This window comes from Chaetodon trifascialis, chromosome 3 (assembly GCF_039877785.1).
Source record: "Chaetodon trifascialis isolate fChaTrf1 chromosome 3, fChaTrf1.hap1, whole genome shotgun sequence".
Lineage (NCBI taxonomy): Eukaryota > Metazoa > Chordata > Actinopteri > Chaetodontiformes > Chaetodontidae > Chaetodon > Chaetodon trifascialis.
Window position 1 is genome coordinate 10,863,223 of NC_092058.1, and position 22,568 is coordinate 10,885,790.

The 22,568-nt window shown below is 42.7% G+C and overlaps 2 protein-coding genes across 10 annotated transcripts in view; one reads left to right on the top strand and one right to left on the bottom strand.

Annotated features, from left to right (window-relative positions):
• The window catches only part of LOC139351334 (zinc finger E-box-binding homeobox 2-like), a 28,759-nt gene extending 14,388 nt beyond the window's left edge, over positions 1-14,371 (top strand). Inside the window, exons 2-8 of the mRNA XM_070993178.1 lie at positions 5,540-5,827; positions 7,731-7,940; positions 8,441-8,634; positions 8,819-8,930; positions 9,182-10,707; positions 10,868-11,051; positions 11,958-14,371. Of these exons, the coding sequence (XP_070849279.1) occupies positions 5,540-5,827; positions 7,731-7,940; positions 8,441-8,634; positions 8,819-8,930; positions 9,182-10,707; positions 10,868-11,051; positions 11,958-12,598 (3,155 nt within the window). The 3' untranslated portion in view covers positions 12,599-14,371. The remainder of the gene's footprint in view (positions 1-5,539; positions 5,828-7,730; positions 7,941-8,440; positions 8,635-8,818; positions 8,931-9,181; positions 10,708-10,867; positions 11,052-11,957) is intronic.
• Positions 14,372-16,693: 2,322 nt separating this feature from the next.
• Positions 16,694-22,568, bottom strand: part of arhgap9 (Rho GTPase activating protein 9) — a 42,360-nt gene continuing 36,485 nt past the window's right edge. For 8 of the 9 annotated variants that reach the window (XM_070993215.1, XM_070993207.1, XM_070993199.1 and 5 more), the window contains 3 exons: positions 22,040-22,174; positions 20,198-20,303; positions 16,694-17,912 (listed from right to left, as the gene is read on the bottom strand). In XM_070993215.1, the coding sequence (XP_070849316.1) occupies positions 17,726-17,912; positions 20,198-20,303; positions 22,040-22,174 (428 nt within the window). In that variant the 3' untranslated portion in view covers positions 16,694-17,725. The remainder of the gene's footprint in view (positions 17,913-20,197; positions 20,304-22,039; positions 22,175-22,568) is intronic. The other variant, XM_070993259.1, reaches the window with a different exon arrangement.

A 22,568-nucleotide genomic window follows, 5' to 3' on the forward strand; every position in this document is an offset into this window, starting at 1 on the left:
CTCTGGCCACAGAAATGCAATAAAAGTGCAGCAAAACATCACATTACCACCATTCCTATTGGTTAACATGTAATTTAGAGCATTTAATCCTCAATTTGCTGTCAGCATTCATGATATAGTCGGTAAAACATTTGGATAAATTGAAATTATGAGTCGCATTCCCAAATGAGCAAACACCAAGAGGAAAATTAAGCACCGGGTTTTCTGTACAGTAACTTCAACTCACTATGAAATATTGTCAGTATCACACACTCTGCTATGATCTTAGAGGATGACAACATTTTGAAATGATATCTTCTTGTTTCTTTTGGAGTTGCAGAAGATATCCAGGGAATGAGAGCGTGTTTGGTGCATGTGCAATAACACAGGTTGATAAAAATTAGATTTTTCCCTCTCAGTGTTGTTGGGCAGGTCAGACCAAACCAAACCAGAGTAGTCAGAAGGAACCGTCATGCTCTGTGACAGAGAGAGTGTGAGTTTCTGCAAAGATGAAGGAGATCAGGTGGGAGGTGTTTGTTCTTGGTTGCGGTCCTCCCCTGACTCATCGTGTGAATGTCAGACAGTAACAGCAGGTATGACTAGGAGAGCTACCTCAGTGAGATTTTGTTTAAATGGCATGTTTGATTTCAGTGATATATTTTAAGAGAGGCCATCGCCGTCAACATGAGTGCGCTCTGCAGATGACTGTGGACTTACCTCGTCTCTGAACTGCTCTCATAGGTACTGTAAAATGACAATACACACATCTTCCTGCGTTGCTCTTTGTTTAGCGAGTAGGCGTCCATGAACCTCATGTGGTAATTTAGTCTGTAGTTTAGAGTTCAAAATAGCAAGTGTTGCTCTTTCTGACACCCACGAAACCATCAGAGCTTCAACAGCATGGAAGAAGCATTATTTCAGAAATTAACTAAAAGAAAATGATTTTGAAATAATATTTGAAACATGGTTTTTTGACATCACAAGGAGCTCTCTTACAGAAGTATGATGGATCAGTAAGTTTTTGTCCAGCTGACTGTGCCTTCTTGTTTCTGACAGTTTTACTGCCTACATTTTGCACCGTATGAAATGTGTCAGATGTTACTTTAATGCGGTTCATTATGCCATCTGAAGAGCAACGTGGAGCTCGTTTACTCTGGCTCGTTGGAGACTTTTGATCGATATGTCAGTTTAAAAAAATGATTTGATGTAGAACTTAAAAAAGCGATGACATTAGAAAATGAAAAGTGAGAACCTAAAAAAACGGAAAATGTATTTAAATTCTGAAACTGAACACAGGATGTAAAAATATGTGCTGTACTTGATTTTATTTGCTATGTAAATTCAACAGTTATTTTAATGGTATGCATATGATGTGTGTTTAATAGTTCTAATTTCCAGCGTATCACAAAAGCTCAGTTTAGGTGTAGCTCAAAAAGTATTTCTACTGGTTACTGAAATGTCTTTAACTGATATTTGCATAAGATCTTATTTATTGGGTTGCTGTTACTTCATGCAAGGAAAGAAAATCTATGAGACAGCATTGATAATATTACATTACCGTTATTCTGGCTTTTATGTAAAAATCTTGAATTGTAAAAATCAACAGAACGGTAACGATTACATTGTGCGGTAAATTGGGCCTGGCCTTGTTTGTTGCCGTTTAAAACCAAAAGAAACAAACAAGGTAATTTCTAGGTAATTATTGCGTGCTTACCAGTTAGCCACATAATTACTAAGTCAATACCAGATCACATGTGTGCATCGTAAAATAAACTGCAGCTTAGCGTGTCGCTGTACAGTAGATGCCCTCTGGGATATAAACAGAGCAGAATTAGACCGACACTGAAACTATCTCTGTGCTGTCGTGAGCTGGAGCAAAAGACATGTTGCGATGATTTTTTTTCTTATCTATTCTTATATGACTTGTTTTTTTTTTTTGTTTTTTTGGTGTGGTTTGCATGTTAATGTGGTTGTGTAAAAATTCTCCCTCCCTGTGTGTCACTTGTGCTCATGGATGCATTCAGGCATCCCTCTCTGTCTGGTTTTGGAAAACCTACTAAAAGAACTACTGCAGGTCATCATTTTTTTTTGGGGCTCCTGATGGAAGGCGGACTGTCAATCTCTCAGCCCTTCAGTCACCACGAGGCAGGGAGAATGACAGACAGATTAAAATAGTGCCACAGCGTTTGATCTGAACACACTGTTGTTGTCAAACCATCAGAAACTGTCCCAAAAAGACTGAGTGATCGACATTGTCAAGCATGATGCAGCACAGCTCGGTTAGCTTTCTCTGGATATGAGTCACTTTCTTCCCACGCACACTACAGTGCATGCACAATAGCAGTGGACTGCTTTCGACTCTGCTGTACGGTGTGGTATTTTGTGTTCAGCGTATTCCAACAAATTACACAGTCTAAAAGCTCTTGCACATTGCACGAATTCATCACTCTTAAACTCCTTTGTACCTTGGATTTGCAGGCAATCCCAAACCTCCTGCACTGTTCAAAGATTCAGCTGTCCTGCTCCAACAACAAAAGGCCTATTTGAAGGATACATTCGCTATCCCAATAAATAAATCAGCGGGCCAGATAATGAAAGCCATCCCTGCGCTGTGCCACTTTAATGACAGCACATATAGGCTCAGTGTCACTCACTGCCATGGGAGGGAAAATTAGAGCCAATTTGACGCTAATCCGGACCAGATTGTTGCTCCTTTCAGGCTCAGCGGTATGTCCTATCATCCCCGGAAACTCCTGCAGGCCTGATAGATCGACCTCAACTACACCATATAACTTCATAGCTGCCTGCTGTACGGAAGATCATTTGATGACCAATTTCACCCCCCATAAGAGCAAGTCATTCCTCCCCTTGTTAGCGGAACAGCTCTGCATGGAGCAGAGGCTTGGATGAATCAGACTTTTGCATTTGTGCAGGGGGGTAACGGTGCCGGGGCAGCACACACAACTTGCTGATGCATACAGATAAACATGTAGGTGTTACATTTTGAGATTAGCTAATGTACTCATCAGAAGAAGGTGCGTAAATTGTACAGGCGCACTCGCAAGTGTTTTAAGTGTTTGTGGGCCACCCCCTCAGCAGCACTACCCCCCTTTTGCTCTTTCAGTAATGGAGTGAGTGTGTGTGTTATCGTGTTGTTGTGCCTGTTATAGATGTAAAGTCGATGAGGTAGATTTGCAAAAATGCCTCTGCCAGTGTACAGTCTTTGTGAGCTGTGGGGCATAACTGGATGTGTTGAGGAGTTAAAAGGAAAACACTCATCAATTATTGTGCCCACCAACCAGTCAGGGTGTCTTTGGAATAGCTCAAAAAAACCCAGAAGATCTCTGAAGAGTGACTCAGAGCTGTTTTGACAGTTTAATGAATAAACTCTGTTGGTGAGATCTAATGAGCTGTGAAACCTTATTTTCGCTCTGATCTGATGAACAGAGGCCCAAGACTCTCAAGGCCAAAGAAGAAAACATATTTAAAACTAATAAGAAGCACGGCGATGTTGCACTTTGACCTTTATCAGATACTGATCAGAAACCTCGTTTTCACAACACAAAAAGAAGAACTGCTCCTCTGCATGCTGGCATAGTCCACGCTTCCCCCTCGACAATGGTTTGGCTCTCTCTGATGATACATTTCAAAGGGGCTGGCGAGGAGTCTATTTGTCTTCTTAAATGGTCATTACTTGGTCGTGATTAGATATTGCCAATCAGTGAAAGGAAAACAGAGAGTCCTCAGAAAAAGCCTTGGAAATACGAGCGTACAGCTGAAATCCCAGGCATGTGTTTGTGATTGTCATTTATTGTCTTTGCCATGGGAAAAAGTAATGCGCCTTTCCAGTTTAGCTGCAGTCTGGGCACAGAGGGTACACTTTGACATTACAATATGTTATTTATTTTTTCTTCCTTCTGCTGTATCCCCGCTGCATCGCGAGTCACACACCGTGCATGTGCTAAAAATATGAATTCAGACAGAAAAACAGATTTCTCTGCAGTTCCACAAATTATGTTCTTTCAGAACAATTACACATATGAACAGTTTTAGTTCAGTTTTATCATTTGATACTAGGGAAATGTGAAGAGATAAAGTCCGAAAATGATGAACCCTTTATTTGGCAAGCAGTGAACATCATAAATGATTAATTCTAACATTAAAACAAGCTGTAATTTATTTGATTGAAGTTTGGTCACTAAGTTAAAAAAAAGTTTGGTTTTTTTTTCAGTCGTGAAAATAATTAAACAGATATATTTTTTATTTATGTATGTATTTTAATTTATTTTCAGTTTTAAAATTGAAGCCACATTTCACTCTCACTACCGTCAGAGTAAAACCAACTATTCGGAAATTACACTGAACTTGATCAGAAATGACTCTTAATACTTTCTTAATATTTCTGTGTCTTTAGTTTTATATTGTGGAGAAAGCTCAGTTAAAGATTCTAGTTGGAAGGTTTCTTTCTCAGAACTGGGTCTCCTTTGCACAAACGTGTATGTTGCATGCTGAGTCTGCTTTTATCGAACCTAATCCACACAAAGCCATAAAAATATCTGATAAGAAACACATGGAACAACTTTGCATGAAGACAGTTTCATTCCTCTTGCTCAGAGAGGAACAAAACTGAAATACAACCAATTGCAAAAATTTTGGGACACTGTGTAAAACATAAATAAAATGCAGGACGCAGGCATTCACAAAGTGTTCCTGAGCCCATGCAGTAATATTCTTTATACAATCATGCGTTCACAAAGTGGTGAACCTCTCTCTATCCTTGCTTGTGAAGGCCTGAGCCTTTCCAGGATGCCTCTTTCATACCCAATCATGATCCTATCACCTGTTACCAATCAGTCTGATTACCTGTGGAACGTGAAACAGGTGTTTTGTCTTTTGTTGCTCCTGTTTGTTGCTCCTGTCCCAACTTGTTTGAAGCATGCTGCTGCATCAAATTCAGAACAAGCAGATATTTACAAAAATCAATGCTGATGAAGTCAAATATTAAATATATTGTCTTTGTACTGTTTTAATTTGAGCACATGTCAAAAAGGATTAGCAAATCATCACACTCTGTTTTATTTATGTTTTACACAGCATTAAAACTGTCTTGTAATCAGCGTGGTTCAGATGAACAGAGAAATGAAAGCAAATAATAATACAGTTATTCTTTTTTATTTAAACATCTTGTAAGATATAGTTTAAAATTTAGAGAACATTTTTTAATTTCTGGTTGGTTTTTCCCTGTACTCGCTTTCAGTTCTTGACATGTCCATTAAAATGATGTAGCATTGCCTTTGGTTTGTTAATAATCTGCAGCTCAACCACCTAAATGCCATCCGAAATGATACGAAACACATCTATCACATTTTAAATCATGTCCAAAATACAGCTTGTTTGGACACCACAGGACCGATGTTCATGATATCTTGATTCTTAACATATTTAAAATTAAAATAAAGTATTCCAAATCACACAGTCTGCTTAAAACACGACTCGTCAGCCTGAGCCAGCTTCTTTTGTCTCTCCTCAAATTTCATTTCTTTTTCTCTCCTTCTCGCAGTGGATGCTGAGCAAGTGAGTTCACTGGGATCTGAGGGGGAGGATGAGGTTGGCGTGTGGAGCCTGGAGCCCCAGGACTGCCAGGAGAGCCTGGACAAGACAAGCCTGACGCCTAGCGAGGGGACGGAGGAGCCTGGCAGCCCAGCTCGCTCCACGCGGCCGCACAGCCTCAGCCCCGGCAGCAGGAACTACTGGGGGCAGGTGGAGCCGGAGGCCGAGGCCGCGGAGGACGCCACCACCGCATCCGCCACTGACAGGGACAGAGACCAGGAGCCTCTGAGGATGTACTGTGAGTTATACACTAAAGCATAACTCTGTCTTATTGTAAACCTTTCGCTGTATTTGTTTCTCAAGATTTAAGGCCTGGCCAAGGAGGTAGCAATTCAGTGTGAAATGCAATACGTATACACAGTGTGAGAATGCTGTGTGTGGCGCTACTGTAAGTGTAAACAAGTTTACATTTCTTTTTCTGACGCAAGACTCCTCCAGTCTCATGATGCCTCTCAGAGCCCTCTAGATACACCTTCATATCAGCTCCTTGTGAAACCATGCCTTCCCTACAAGCTGTTCCTTTTTTTCACTCTTCTCTTTGAAAAGGCAGCCTTCTGAAAGCATGACAAAAGAACTCATCCCACACAATGTCACAATATTTCCATGCATCAAAGAGGTGACGTTACGGTACTGAAATCAGCACTGCGCGACGTGAGGCTTTCCCTTTTATTTAGGAGAGATCAAAGGCTCACGCGGCTTGCCTACTAACAATCACTTAGCTCCCTCGCCTCGTGTGATTTGGCCTTGCCTGATGAAGGCAAAGCTGAGTTTTTACAACACTCAACCGCGCAGGCTCTTCCCCTCACCACATAAAAAACAGCTCGAAATATGCCAACATCTGCAAACATTTGAAAAATCTTCCCCAAAGTCGCTGTAAGCTGACTGGCTTGATTCGTGATAGGAGGCGTCCTCTCCCCTTCTCGTGGCTTTCTCTGTCTGCCTGCCTGTCACTGCTCTCAAGGGCACGAATGAGGAAGAATTCTTAAAATCTAGTTTCATATCTGGCCAGCTAGTTCCCTGAGTATATTGTTTTATCTGTCAGTCTTCAAGTAAACAATTTAGCTCCATTATATTCAGTTGCACAGTGTCATAATTCATTCCCACTCCCCCTGCACACACACACACACACACACACACACACACACACATTTACACACATAAATGTATATATGAATATATGAACAAGGCATGTACGTTCACACAAAGCCAGAGAGCAAATCCCTCTTTCAAGAATTTGATTTTACACATAGTACATGAAAGTGAAACAGCAGCTTTAAAAATGTTTTTTTTTTTAAAAAGGCTCGTAGACAAACCAGTCCGAGGAGAGAGTACGTAGGAATGCTAAATATTAAGCGTGAGAAGTGGATAGTGTTTATGCTCTTTTGCGCAGTGTGTGACTCTTTCTCGATTTTTTTTGTTGTTGTCTGTCTTGTACGATCCTGATTCCAAAAACAGGATGTTGTGTAAAGCGTAAATAAAACAGAATGTGATAATTTGCTAATGAGTTTTGACATATTCTCAATTGAAAACAGTGCAAACACAATATATTTAATGTCTTACCTCATATGTTTATTCTGAATTTGAAGTTGGTTCAGGACCAACTAAAGACTGGAAAAGATGTGGAACGCTCCAAAAACACCTGTTTGGATCATTCCACAGGTAAACAGGTGATAGCATCATGGTTGGGTATGAAAGGGGCATCATGGAAAGGCTCAGTGGTTCACAAGTGAGGGTGGAGCGAGGTTCACCACTTTGTGAACACATGATTGGATAAAGGACATTAGTACATGGTCTCAGGAACACTTTGTGAAACTGTAAACACAGGTCATTTGTGAATGATCATGTTCTGTTTTTATTTATGTTTTACACAGCGTCCCAGCTTTTTGGGAATCAGGGTTGTATTTATTGTCATAGTTTTTATGCTGCGTTGCCTTGTTGCCAGAATTTTTATTTCACTTTTAGCCCATTAAATGAAGGAAAAAAGAGCCCTGTAGCAATACTAACATTTTCCAGCAAATGTAACTGAGATGGGCGAGTGTGTGCATGTAAAAATGCCAGACAGAGCTAATGTCTGTTTGTTTGTTTTTTTTATTTCTTTTTGTGGATATTTCACTTCCTCTGTGTATTTTAACTGTTCCCAGGTAAGAACTCAGACTCCCAGAATGCCTTGGAGGACCTGGCCCACTTTGAATTTCTGGCCCACTTGAGGAAGGCCTCTACCTCAGCCAGTCTCTTGGACCATCTGAACCACAATGGCATGGCGGCTGTGTACCACCCAAGCAGCGGGCATGATGAGCTGCCACCTGCCATCTGGTCACCAGGAGCTCAGCACCACTCACCTGAGAGAGCAGGTAGGGCAACGAGGGAACAGCTGCGATGGTATTTAATATGAAGTGTCTTGAGCCAGGCAGCATGTTATTAGTTCTGATGAACCGCTCAGCTGCGGGCTGACAGCAAACAGCTGTGATACGTCACATATCGGATAGTTCTAGTGTTTTTCTGAGAAGCAACCCTGAACATGGTAAATGGTTTATAGGATGGATGGATGGATGGATGGATGGATGGATGGATGGATGGATGGATGGATATATTCGGTGAATGTCTGAAAATTATAATGGTCTAAAATACGGTTTAAAATACTAATAATATTAAAAATACTACTAATTCTAATACTTTATACACTTTATTGATGCTGCTGTATATTGGTATTTCCCCTCGTGGGACTAATAAAGGAAAATTGAATTGAATTGAATTGAATTGAATTGAATTGAATTGAATTGAATTGAAATGAAATGAAATGAAATGAAATGAAATGAAATGAAATGAAATGTCACCTCTCTTTGGACTCCAGATGCAGGAAGGACCCAGCAGGCCTGTCCTTTCTGCCACAGGATGTATCAGCGAGGAACGACTTTTAGGGACCATATCAAGTACTGTCAGGAGCGGGAGGGGGGCCCCATGGCCTGTCCCCTATGTGGATACACTGCCACACTTAGGGCACAGATGGAGCGGCACCTGGCACTTCACAACCAAATGCAGGACAAGGTGAGATACACACAGACAGCAGGAAAACTTTTCACAACAGCAACCAGGCCAAAATATCATAGCTATATTGTGTGGTGCTTATTAAGTGTTACTAAAGTTTATTTAATTGTAACTTTGTGTTGATAAAACTGACACCCTGAATATGTCGTATTCTAAAACTAATAACAATGTCCTATTGTCCTAGAGTGCCATCACTTTGGATCAAGCCATGGAGACCAGGAAGTTCAAATGTCTGCAGTGTGGGAAAGCATTCAAGTACAAACACCACCTCAAAGAGCATCTCCGCATCCACAGCGGTGAGACAAAATAACATCAAAACAGTTGTACTCACCCATCAATTTGCTATTGTTTCCACTGTATCTGTAACCCTTACTTATCGTGTGGTATGAAATTATACCTAATTTGATGTGTTGAAAGAGAGCAAGTTAAAATAATTCATGGAAGGACAAGAGAATTGTGAAAAATGTGAAAGGATCACACCGAGTTGAAGGCACTTTCAACCCAGCATCTTTTGACGAACATGTCCTGTCTGTGTGTCATCCTTTAGGTGAGAAACCCTACGAGTGCTCCAACTGCAAGAAGCGTTTCTCGCACTCTGGTTCCTACAGCTCACACTTAAGCAGCAAAAAGTGCCTGAGTGGTGGAGGAAATGGAGGAAACACAGGAGGAGCCAGCAGTGCATTTAATGGACATAGCCAAAGCTCCTACCACCACTCATTTCCAACATCTCCCTCTGCAGGCGGGGGGAGAAACAGTAATGACAAGGGCTCTCTGGTGGCTTCACAGACTCAAGAAAATTCCAGGCCCCTGGGTCGAGTACCGGAAGATCCTCACCAGCTTTCACTGCAGGGCCCCCACCACAACCCCACGGGCTTCCCCAGAGCTTCGGATCTAGCTCGGCTTTGGGACCCCTCTGCAGAACTCTCTCTGAGGGCCAGTATACTGAAAGGGACCACCCTGCTGCCTTATCTGCACTCTGGGACCAAGTTTGAACAGATGCTGCAGGAGATGCTTCACAGGGAGGAGAAGAAAGATGAGGAGATGGAGAGAGAAGGAGGACGTGGAGCTGCAATGGAGGAAAGAAGGGTGATTTACAACGGAGGGGGGCCTGACAGGAAGGTGTCACCTGACAGGCGGAGAGAGGTAGTGGGCTCAGGCGAAGGGGAGAGAGGTGTGCTTGGGGTGACATGTCGCTGGTGCTCCCAGCTTTTCCCCAATGTGGCGGTGCTCCTGCAGCATGAGCGCTACCTTTGTAAGATGAACCGAGAGGCAGTGGAGGTGCCTGAGGGTCTTCATGGCAAAGACTACCCCTCGTCACCCATATTCTTCCCCAGATCTGCCCTCCAACCGGAGAACAGCAAACTGAGTGAGGTAACCAACGGCCTCTCTGGAAGCAAATCGCCATCACAGAAGCCCAGCTGGCACTCTGCACAGCAGCAGCTTTTGGTCGCAATGCACTCTCCCCCACAGCCCCACCACGATGCTCTGCCCTCACGAGCCTACTGGTCCCGCCAGGAGAAGGGAAGCCCAAGCCAACCAATCAACCACTCCCCAGATTTGTCATCACCTCGAGCCAGAAGGAGAGTTCCCTCTTCAGGTTTCAGTTCTCCGGTCTGCCTCGACCTCACCAGCTGTCCCCCTGAACTTTCCTCCCCTCAGAACCAGACCGGCAGCCTCGGTTCACAGAGTGAACCTCTGGATCTCTCCCTGCCCAAGCAGCTCTCAGACCAAGAGGGGAGAAACAAAACTGTAAATGGCAACTCATCCAGAGGAGAGAGGAGAGAGCTTGGGACCCAGCAGCTGAGGAGGCCAAGCCCCAGTTCACATCTACCCCTTCACCACCACCCGGTCTACAGCGGGGCTGGAGCTCCTGTGTTTGCAGGTTCCTTATACAATGGATTTCCTATCTTCAACCAGTCAGGTTTAGGGCTTTCAGGGCATGATGGTATCACAGCGATTCCATTCAGCCAGCCAGCAAGCAGCCCTGGGTTTCTCTCTCCTTTGGCTTACATGATGGATGCAGACGCAGAGGCGACGCTGAAAAAGATCCACCAGGAGAGGCAAGCTCTCATGGTGAGTAAGGCTTCTCTTTCAGGTTTGTTTGACAGAATTATACGGTTACTGAAGAACAGCCTCAAAATTAATATATGTACACATCAATATCTCTGATTATATTAATGTAAGGATGTGCAGAATTAGAACAATAATTACAAATTTCATGCTTCCTCTGTAGGGTGAGGTGCTAAGTCGTGGAGCCCTGGACTACCTCTCTCTCATGGATGAAGGACTGGATGGAGAAGGAGGGCCAGGGAGGAAAAGACTGAAGAAGACAGACGAAGGGCTTTACGCTTGTGACATTTGTGAAAAAACCTTTCAGAAGAGCAGCTCTTTGCTCCGACACAAATACGAGCACACAGGTCTGTAGTGTGAGCGTGGTAATTTGCTTATTGATTTCTCATATCTGCATGGTAAGTACAAAGCTACCATAAGCAGCTTAGCATAAAGATAGCTTAGCATAAAGGCTGGCAACAAGGGGAAACAGCTAGCCTGCCAACACCTCTGAAGCTCACTAACTCACATGATGGAAGGTGTTCAAAGGTGAAGGAGTGAGTCCTTCTGGTGAAAGATTGTTTGAAAGATTGAAGCACACACACACAGAAGCTGGCTGACCATGAGGAGATATTTGATCAATTTCACATTCAGCATATCTCCTCTGGTCAAATCTGTTTTTTGTACACAGGCCTGGCTCTGTGAATGGGAAACAAACAAAGCGACTCAGTCCAAGGCACACCACACTGTTCCAGGCAATCAGCAAAGGGGGGGGGGGGGGGGGGGGGGGGGGGGCGGTAAATCTGGCGTGGTCGTCTAATTGCATTGTGAAGGAAGAGAGATGGCAATATCAACAATCTTCCTCCAGAATGACTCACCCCTACTTTAATATGCACAAAAACAAAGTGTAAAAATCGACCTAAACACTTACAGAAAACCACAGCTTGTGGTTTTTACATTCTGGCTTTTGTCGGAGCAAATTAGAGACTGTATGAGGTGTTAATTAGTGAGCTTTAGAGATGCTGGTAGGTGGATTTTGTTACCTCTGGACGGAGCCAGGCTAGCTGTTTTCCCTTGTTTACATTCTTTGTGCTAAGCTAATCGGCTGCTGGTGATTCATCTTACCGGGAATGATATCAGAAATGTAAAACTGTTTCTTTAAAACTGTTTATGACGAAGAAAGTACAGTATATATATTCCAGTATATTAAGTCTTTTCTATTATAGATTTTTTTGTGTAGGACATTAGAAATAATTTCTCTGTATTTATTACAGGCAAGCGTCCTCATGAGTGCAAGATCTGCAACAAGGCCTTCAAGCATAAGCACCATCTGATCGAGCACAGCCGACTGCACTCTGGAGAGAAACCCTACCAATGTGACAAGTGCGGCAAACGCTTCTCTCACTCCGGCTCGTACTCCCAACACATGAATCACCGCTACGCTTACTGCAGCAAAGACCAGGATCCAGACCAGGACCAGGAGGAGATGCCACTTACCCCAGGGGCAGGCAACAGTCTCGGTGGCCGCCTCGCTGATGAGACCCCTCTGTCCATGGAGGATACCCAAACCCCGCACTCTTTCCTCAGTGATTCCAGTCTGGATGGAGCTGCAGAGGCCCTTAAGGAGGAGGAGGAAGAGGAGGAAGATAAAGAGGCAGGAGTCAGTGATGGTCACATGGAGGAGTCACATCTGAGCTTGTCAGGGGCAGCAGAGGAGCTGGGAGGTGGCACCATCCAAGAATCACCAACAGCGGAGAATGGAGTGCAGAATGAGAGAAACGGTTATGATGTGGGAAAACATATTGACAGTGCAGAGAGACAGTTCTGGGACGGGGACACTGAGGAGCAGAATGGAGACTTGGACAAATGTGAACTGAGCCTGGATATAACAGATTTACCCAGAATAAAAACTTAAGGTGACTTTAACAAGCCACTACAATGCATATATTATATATATTAAGACTTTTGATACATTTTCTCTCTCATATATTCAGCTCCGCTGACATTTTTTACTCATTTTACAACATGAAGAAAATCACCGAACTGCCAAAGCATAGATGGCCTTAAAATGGATGAAGCCATAAAAACAAAATATATGTGATCATACAGTATTTTATCATGCAACATAGACTTGATGTAAATGCAGTGTTTGATTCGTTTTGTTCTTTTAATTGTTTTTTTTTTTTTCATCAGGACAGCTAAAACGTTTGAGTTGACTCGTCTGAGGTCATTTCACATATCCAGATGTCTCACTTATTATATGCTTGCTGCTGCTGACTGTTGCACAACCCATAAAGCAGAGGCCTTTGTATTTTTACATCCAGGATCCAGATGATTTTTTTTTTTTAACTTTGCTTGAAACATTGCAACTGTTCACAAGTAGATGCACACCAGTGAGCGGGTTAAGAAAGCAGGCCCTGAAGGAAATGTTTGCAGGATCGACTGCGGGATGGAAAGATGTCTACTGTTACCTTAAGCTGCCAGGTAACAGTAGACACCTGTTAGAGGGTAAATGTTACAGATATAGCCTGATACTCAGTTAGTATATTTATTCCTCCGAATAATGCAAGTGACATTAATTTTTCATTATCCTGTGGTATTATTTGAACCAAATCTTTACCTCTTTTTCAAGAAATGAACAATAACTTGTAAAATGTTTTAAATGAAAATACACACATGCAGCTATTACTTTGTCCCAAAGCCAGTGAGAACTATGTACAAGTATTTGCTGCCAGAACTTTAATCATTCATGCTGTGAAAACACAAAGTACAACCAGCTCATCTCTTCTCAACTATGGTGCACAGTGGCTTTAACTCATCAGCAATCCATTTAGTTGTTTAGAGCAAGCAGTGAAAAGAGGAAGAACTGGAAGGTGGTTATTTATTTCTTAAACAAGAAGCAGTGGACTGCACCTTTTTAACTGTAAGCCTTGCCAGAGGACGGTCATTTCTGCATTTCTGTGTGGGAGGTTGAAAGGGGCACAAGATGAAGTAAGACTCTGGGCTTTTTGCCTTTGAGGGAGCAAATAAAACTCGCACTGTCTCACTGTTTGTGTAATAATCACATGGAGCTGCTTCATTCACTGCTAAAATATCTCCTATTTCTCGTAATAATTGACATGTGACAGAGCCTATTTTCACACCACCGGAACGATGTGTGTCACACGTTTTGGGCTGTCTGTTGAGGTTTGGCGAGAGGGTCAAGTCTCAGGACACATGCATCAGCTTTCAACTTCCTCTTTCTGACTGCAGAGTAGTCAATGCGAAAAGTGCCTCAGATGTACTCAAACACTGTGAGTAATCCGACAAAGCCTTGGTACAACGAGATAAGACGGTGGTGCATGAGGTGTGACTAAGCTTGTGGCACTCATGCATACCATGTGCCAGAGACACTTCTTGGTCATAATGTGTGTGTGTGTGTGTGTGTTTATCACCAAAGATATGCATATGTGACACACTAACTGCCGCTCTGCTCTTGCATAGTTCCTTACCTGTTATTTCTGTGGCAAAAAAATAGGAAAAAACTGGTTTACTTTCACTTTGCATCTGCGCACTTTTTTTACAACAAGCAGTGTTTTTTTTGTTTTTTTTTTACATCTTTTACTGGCACCGACTTTTTGTATCAACTTTTTCTGTGTATTTTTTGCATGTTTGTGGATATTTGTAATAAAATTGTATATACTTTGTCACCAGACTCTTGCAGTTTGTTGATTTCTCTAATTAGATCATCATTTTCCTCTCAGTTAACTTAAAACCTCTTGCTGAGGGTGTAATATATATCAACCCTACAAGGTTTAACTGTGATGATTTCGAGCCAATTTTCTTCCAGTAGCTATGAAATGGAGTAAATTATTAAGTAATTTCAAAGGAGGGAAATAAAATGATCACTGCTGGTATTTCACTGAGCTTTAGGTTTAACGGTACGCTGAGTAAACACTCCGCTAACTGTAACAAACCATGCATGAGTGACGCAGGTCAGAAAGTTGTGGGTGCCATGCATCAGAGCATTTAGTCAACCATAGCCAACCATTTTTCTGATAAGTCGGTTGGCTTGGGGCTTGACAGTGAGTAAGATGACATTTAACTGCCTTGACTTATATTTGTGGTGCACAGAAATCACCACAGTCAGACGGCAACTCTGTATCGGCATCACTTGCATCATGCTGCAAGTCCCATCCATGAGCAACAAGCTGTCAGATTGGGTGGTGAGCATATTTAAGTTTCGATTCACCGTACGAGACAGCGAGCAGGCCTGTCTATGAAGAATGAACGCAGCTACAGATGTATTTCCCTGGTGGGTGGAGAAACTGTTCGTCAAAGTAGAGCAACAAGGCCAAGGCCAGGTGGCTTGGCCTGTTAGCCATTATAGCCATTATAGCCATTACTGCAGTCTTTGAGGAAGACACTGATTTCCATCCAGTTTGAAAGTGATTCACCATCGACACACTTTTCTCTCCTCCCCAAGGAAACGAATTACACAAGTTCACAAAAGATCAAAGCTGTGATATACAGACACAAAAATGCCATATGCTGTCACATGTATAGATTCACTCACATAGAGCTGGCCATGGCGGTAAAGTACACGCTCTTAAGCGGCTCATTTAGATTTGGACTGTGAAAATTAAACCAGTTTTAGATGAAAAACATGTAACTGATGAATCAAACTTCTCATTCTCTTACTTCCATGAATATTAATAAATACTTACACATACTTAAAAACATTTTGTTTCAGAGTTGCAGCAAACAAAATAACCACCTACAGATGCAAAATGGTTTTGAATGAATGTCTGGTTGTTACATTTCATCAGTTCATACATCAAAAATCTGTTGTTGTAAGCAAACTTTGCCCAAAGTTTGCAGCACTTCTGCTCTTTTGCCTGCATGTGAAGTAATGGCTGCTTGTTCGACTACAATGCCTATCATCCGGAAGCACAGTTGATATATCTGTATTTTTAACTTCATTAGGGAGTATTCAGAGTACCATCATTAAGAAGTCAAAGAAAGAAAGAGCAGTATTAAAAGATGAGGTAATAGTGTTTGGCTTTCACTGCCAACACACTGCTGATTAAGAGGGAGGAGTGTTTGACTGTGTGTCTGATGAACTGGCTCTATTTTAGGGAGTGATTAGCACCATCACACCAAGCGAAATAAAACAGAGCTAGAGTCTACAGCAGTTTAATGCCACGGTTTTTATTGACAAAAAAGCCCCTTTTTTTCAGTTTGAGGATCGGGAGAGAGACTTTAACACACGGTAAAATACATAATGAATGTTTTCAGGGTGTCAAATTTTCCTTCCATAATGTGAAAAATGGAAACATTCAATCAAAGGCGAGGAAGCTCTGGGACGTCAGACGACCAGACAGAAACCTGGTAACTGCAATACTGACTGAGGGATGAATGTATAAACTGTGATGACTATGTGCATACATGCATTTGGATCAAATAAACAAATGCGGTTGTCTATTGAAGTAGAAAATATTTCTGCGTCAATCAAATAAAAGCGTGGCCTTGGAAATGCACCCAGTGATCAAAAGTTCAGATGATCAATCAGCCACACATTGTTGTGGCCCCTCCCCACGCACTCACAGGACTTGAAATAATACGAACATAAAAATGAATAAATACATCTAATAAAACTTTGCAAAATCTATGAGCTATGAACCCAACCCACTACCCCCCACCTCCCACTCCCCCCTGTGCCTCTTTTCTGCTCTTTTTTGTCTTTTGCCAAACCCACAGCCAATATAAAATTACCAAAGCCACAGAGTGAGAGAGTGAGAGGGTTTTGGGGGAAAATCCACATTTTTTAAACATATGCATTTCCAGTTCCTCTTTTGTTCTGTTATTAAAAGCAGCATTTGCACCAATCACAGGGGATGCCTCCGCCCGCCGCGTCTCTGAGGCCCACATACCTCCACACACTTCTACTATCTCTCACGCAACCCATCGCTCAGTATAAACAACCTGACAGACACATCCTGAGCAAATGTCACAAAAAAGATCGAATCAGTTGGTTCACTTTTTATTGCAGGAGAGTTAACAATCAGGCCCAAGTGACATCCGAACGACACACAGTTAACTTTACAAGTATCAGTTTGAATTTGGCTAATATGTCATGTTTAGGTTACACACTGTATGCAAAGTGCTATGAGTTGACAAAGACAGTATTTCACATATGTACAATTTCGTATTTTTAACTTAATCTGAGGGGTTTGCACTAACAAAAATAGAAGACAGATCCAAATTTTGTACAAGTAGGGAAGCTCTGAAGGTCTACGCACTAAAAAGGACTATTTGGTACAAAGGAACATTTTCTGCCCTCTTGGCACATTAATCCCATCACTGAAACTTTAATCTATGAAGAGTTCCCCGTTGGGCTTCAACTCTGAAGTCTGAAATTAACCGAAACTCTTCATCTAAATACTGTATAACTTCAGAGGAGATGTGGGCACATTTACACGCCCAGCTTGCTTTCTGCTTGTTTGCATATTTTACAGTATGTCCACGCTATCCACTGCTACAGGTGGGATCTGTCCATTCTTGCTGCAAGAGGTGCTGGTGCATGTGTTTTCACAGTGAGATGGTTCTGCTGAGTTTTGTTTCAGTGCTACATTAAGACACATCCTTCTTTGATAAATAACTGATTAATACTCAGCTAGCTGGACCGGCTGCAGGAGATTTATCACTTGTATGGCTTTCATTTATCCTGATCAGGTCTGAAACATCAAGGAAAAGTGACATGGAGGCGTCTGTTCCAGCCGCAAAGAACACCGGGGCAGGGCTCCACATCTGCAGGCAAAGACACATGTATTGCAGCTAAAATTGGTTTGTTTTACTATTATTGTTTTAACATGGCTTTATATGGAGGCCAGATGTCATGATTAGCAGCTTTCTGTCCTGGTTCTTTTTACCCCGTAATTATCTTTTGATGTGAAATCCATTTTACACCACATGAGTCAACAGGCAAAGAGGACAAATGCTGCACTACTTGTGCTTTCGTCTGATCTGGAGGAGCTTTTTGAACCCCCTCTGTCCGAAAAGATCACGAGGGGCCTCGTGTTCCAAAGATGTGGTCAAACTCGCTGAGGATGAGCTCCACTGCCTGGTTCTGGTAAACCATATTCACTGCCATGTTGCCATTGTCCCGCTCCGGGCGCATCAGGGTCGGCCCGAACACGATGCCGATGTTCTGGGTGGTCATTCGGTTGATGTCTGAACGCTCCAACACTCTGCAGAGAGACAGGACAGACAGAGAGGAACTGATCATCTAAAGTATCAACACAAATTAAAGAATAAACACAAAAACTGACTCCTGACATAAGATTTTGGAGTTACATTTTCTTGTCTCACTAGCACAGTAGTTATAACGATGGTACTGTTGGTCGGTCCACCACTTTGGTCTGGATTTAAATAGCAACCATTTGATGAACTGCCATGAAGTTTCGGTCCTCACATGATGTACCCTGACGACTTTTGTGGTCCGCTGACATTTCTTCAAGCACCATGAGACCGACATTTGTGGTTTAAAGTGTTCAGGGCTAATTAGCAAATACTAGCATGCTAACACTACTCTACCTGCTGAACATTGTCATGTTAGTCTTGTCAAAATGAGCACATTAGCACGCTGACTTTAGCAATTAGCTCAAAGCAACGCTGTGCCTAAGTACAGCCTAACAGAGCTGCTAGCATGTGCGCTCATCTCCACAAACAGATATCTGCATATGAATGCAGAATCTGCAGGCAAGGGACAAGGTTTTTGGTATCAGAAGCAGCGTTTCCATTTGCAGTCAGAGTAGTAGTGACCAATCACGTTGGGGCATGCTTTGGCTGCATGCAGGTAAACAAAAAGGCGGAACACACTGGCCGAAATTGACCACACTGATTATCTGACAATGATTTAGCTTTATGCAAGCTTTTTTTTCTGCATCCATTTATAGAGATTAGCCCAAATGTTGAGTTGTTGGGAATTTGAAAGTGAAGTTGCCAATCATATAATTATGATAAATAATGACCAGCACGTGGAAGAGGAAGTCTTGGTCTGGATATCTGTTATCCGGATATCCACTGGATACACTGGAAACCCCGAAACACTGGCCGCTGTCCCCAGAGGCTAAACCGCCATCAGACAATAGCCCATGGGTTCCAAAACTGACTTGCATATTGTTTGAATTCATCACTGGGACTGCAGGCATATAGATGACTGCTAACTGCCCGTACAGCTTCATGCTTGCGGTTAGCATGTGACATCTTTATAGTTCTTACAAACTCAGGACCGTAACTTAAAGCATTTGTGCATCCACCAGTGACATCTTGTTTTCGCATGCAAGTTCACGTTATCTGCATTTTACAATGCAGACTTGTGCACATAAGTGTCGAAATCCTCCGCCTGTATCCACCTATGTTGGTGTGTTTGAGTGTGTGTGTGTGTGATTGGGGGGGACTCAGGAATGGATTGAAGCCACAGCATGAGGCATTCTTCTAAAAATGCCATTCCCACCAAGCCACAGAAGCAGCCAGCAATTGCTCAAAACTTCCACATTAAAAAGAGAGGAAGAAAAAAGGGAGAGAGAGAGAGAGAGGAGAGGGAAGAGGAAAAAAAGGAGCAAGCGAGTGAGAGGGCGAAGAGAGAGAAAAGAGAGAGGTTCCAGTGGTGGCGGCGGTAGTGTTGGTATGCCTTCCAGCAGACGAACCACAAGGCTCCCATGGGACCTTCGAGGCAAGGAGGAGAGCGGAGGGAAGGCGGAGGGAGGAGGAGGAGGGAGGAAAAAAAAGGAGAGAGGGATAGAAAGAGGAGGAAGAAGAGAGGAAGAGGAAAGGGAGAATATAAAGAAAAGAAGGAAGAGAATGAAAAGGAAGTAAGGAAACAAAGGTAGCGAGAGAGCAGGAGAGGAGGGGAGGGGAGGGGAGGGGGGGTGATTGGGCGAGGAGATAATAAATGAGAACCAGAGCGAGGGGGGAAAGGAATGACAGCGGGGAGAAAATGAGAGAAAGACACCGAGCTGACAAATTCATGGGGCCCACCACACCCTGGCACAAACATCGGCCTCAGAACACGAACGCTCACCCCTGTAGTGGAAGGAAAAACCATAGGCGGTAAAAAACACACATTTTATGTACTGTAAAAGGAACTGGCTCGCAGAACATTGTACACCATTCATCTTCCTCCAGGCTTTTCATCTTCACAGGGACCCAAACTTAACAACAGTGTGATCCTGGTACAGCACTGGCACACTCTGAGAGCCTCGGCCAAAGAATCCCCGACAGAAAATTACTGAGAATGACGAGGAAACGACCCCCTCTTGTGGTCAGATTTAAAAAAGAAAAGTTATGAGTGAGGAGATTTTATTTTCCAGCGAGGGCGTCTGGTTCACTCCTTCGTGCCGAAATGCCCCGGGGGAATATCCTGCATTATGAAATGTGCCCATTTCAGGACAGACAAATGGAAACGAGCAGAGATGAAGGCAAACACATGAGCAGAGAGGTCCTGTGTGCGGTTTTACTCCCGCCCTCTCACCGTTTGAGATGGCGACACATGAACTGCAGTGTGTCATGGTTTGGAGGAGGCATGTTGAGCACCAGACACTTCAAACGATCCACTTTGTCCATGTAGTCCGACATCTCTGCAAAACAGATCAAGAGGCATGTCAGATCACCATAAAGTTCATCATTTGCATTCCATTTCGTGAACTTTATTAGCATCGAGAACCTGATTGACATCCACTAACTGATATCACATGTACTCTGCTAGCACTATCTAATCTGATCCAACGGCATGCAATTATCAGCGATCACCGCTGCAGCCTGACGAACAGTGAACCGATGTTCACACAAAAACATCCCATGTATTGATAAGGAACAATTCACACCAAGAACGCCTTTACATTTGTTATCATTTTTTCTTAATGTGCAACTTTTCTTACCCAATGTAATTTATTTTGAAATGCAAGATTATCTACTGTTTCAGGATAAGACATTATAATACACTGCTGTACCACAGAGTTTCACGCAAATTAATCGATGAAGAACACAGTTAACAGAAAAGTTCACAGTGAATCGTTCCTGCTAACAAATGTCGTATGTGAGCCTGATCTGGTTTATTCCTCAGAGTAAAAGACTATTAAAAACATCACTGAGCCACACTGCTGCACTGCATGACATGTTTCGTTATTACGATGAACACGGGCATTTGGAGTCAATTCTACCTACGCTGTGCTAATGTAAATGCAAACGAAAGCATCAAATGTGCATTCATCCGCAGCTGAAAATAGTCCCTCAGTCCCTTTCTGAGTCAACTTTGCCTGAACCTACAGTGCCCTGCTGTTTCAGGAAAACATTTGGCCTTTTTAGACATTAAACGTTTTATTTGTGGGCTGCTTTTAAAAGTTAAGTCTGAATGCACAGCCTCAGACAAGGTAGGTACAGCAGTGAAAGATGAACTCCCACATTGCTGGTTTTGGTCTTCACGGCGTTTGTTGACAAGAGGAAAAACAGAAAATAACTCCGCCTTTTCCTTTCAATAACGGTGTCAAAATTCGAATGCAAATATAATATTTGCACACAGGTTGAGGATGAAAGGACTGCAGCTGAAATGTGAGGATTTAAACTGCGAGGATTTTTTTTTGCAGTAAAACCATCACTTCAATTTAATTCAATACTGCCCAATAAATTTCTTTTTTGTCAGTATGTAATTATTCCTCTCTCATCTTGGAATTTATGCAATTTTCTTTTTGGGAGGCACCGTTTTATTTTACTCTGTCCATATATCATTCGGGATAATATGTGGCGTTGTGCAACATGTTCCAGAGGTGGATAAAAAACGTGCTGTAAATACACCATATTCTATAATGAAGAAAACAACTTCCACCGCAGCTTGACAAAAGTGTGAAAGCGCCCAAGTAAAGAGAGGGCTGAACTCTCTAACCAAGACTGCCCTGGTTTTGACTCATTAAACCACAGCAGTGCTGCGAGGATCGAAAATAAAAGCACCTCAGAGGATAAATAATAAAGTGAGATTATGAAGTATCTTATGTGGGCGTCCTGGCGGCCTCGAGGTTGAAGACGCTGATCGTGTAATTGCACTTTGAGTCCAGCCAGGGACTTTCATGCACATCATCCTTCATTTCCTGTTTGCTTTCCACTACTTACACTTCAGAAAAACAATGCCCTATAAAAACGCCTCACCTAAAATACAAAGGGGATTATTTTGTTTTAGCTCATACAAACTTTGTAAGCAGTGATGGATCATTCTGTATGAAGTGACGCAAAGAGAGGGGAGGGTGTGCTGTACACAGTATATATGCATATATATAGAAAACAAAGAGTCTGAATGGCTGAAAGGACTGAAGTGGTCACTCACTGACTGTCTCCACGATGTCGGTGAAGAAGCCGAAGGGCACCAGGGGCTCAGGAAGCTCCCGGAAGAAAAGTTTGAGAGCTCCTGTGACGACATGAATGTCCTCCCATTCGCTCTCGTTCAAATTCAGCTTCTCCTCTGAGACAGCGGGAGGATGGAGGAGGGAGGGAGGGGAGGAGAGGATGAAGGAACCGGGAGAAATTCAGACAGACGGGGTCAGAGGAAGTGAACAAAAGGCACGGCAATGTGAAAAAGAGCGACAGTGAGTTCGAATTAAGAGAGAAACGAGTGGACAGAGCGGCGTGTGAATTCACGTCAGTGTTAAGGCGTAACGTGAAGGCTCGGAGCTGCAGGAGGGAGATAGAAATGGTCTGTAAAAGCAAAAGACGCAGAGGCACAAACACATAAAAAGCACACGTTTTCTTCAAATCCGGACAAATGCTTCTTGAATTGGATGATAAGTGCCAAGGAGGAGAAAAATAAATTGCTTCAATTTGACCTCAACGCTCCATTTTTATGATACAAACATCTA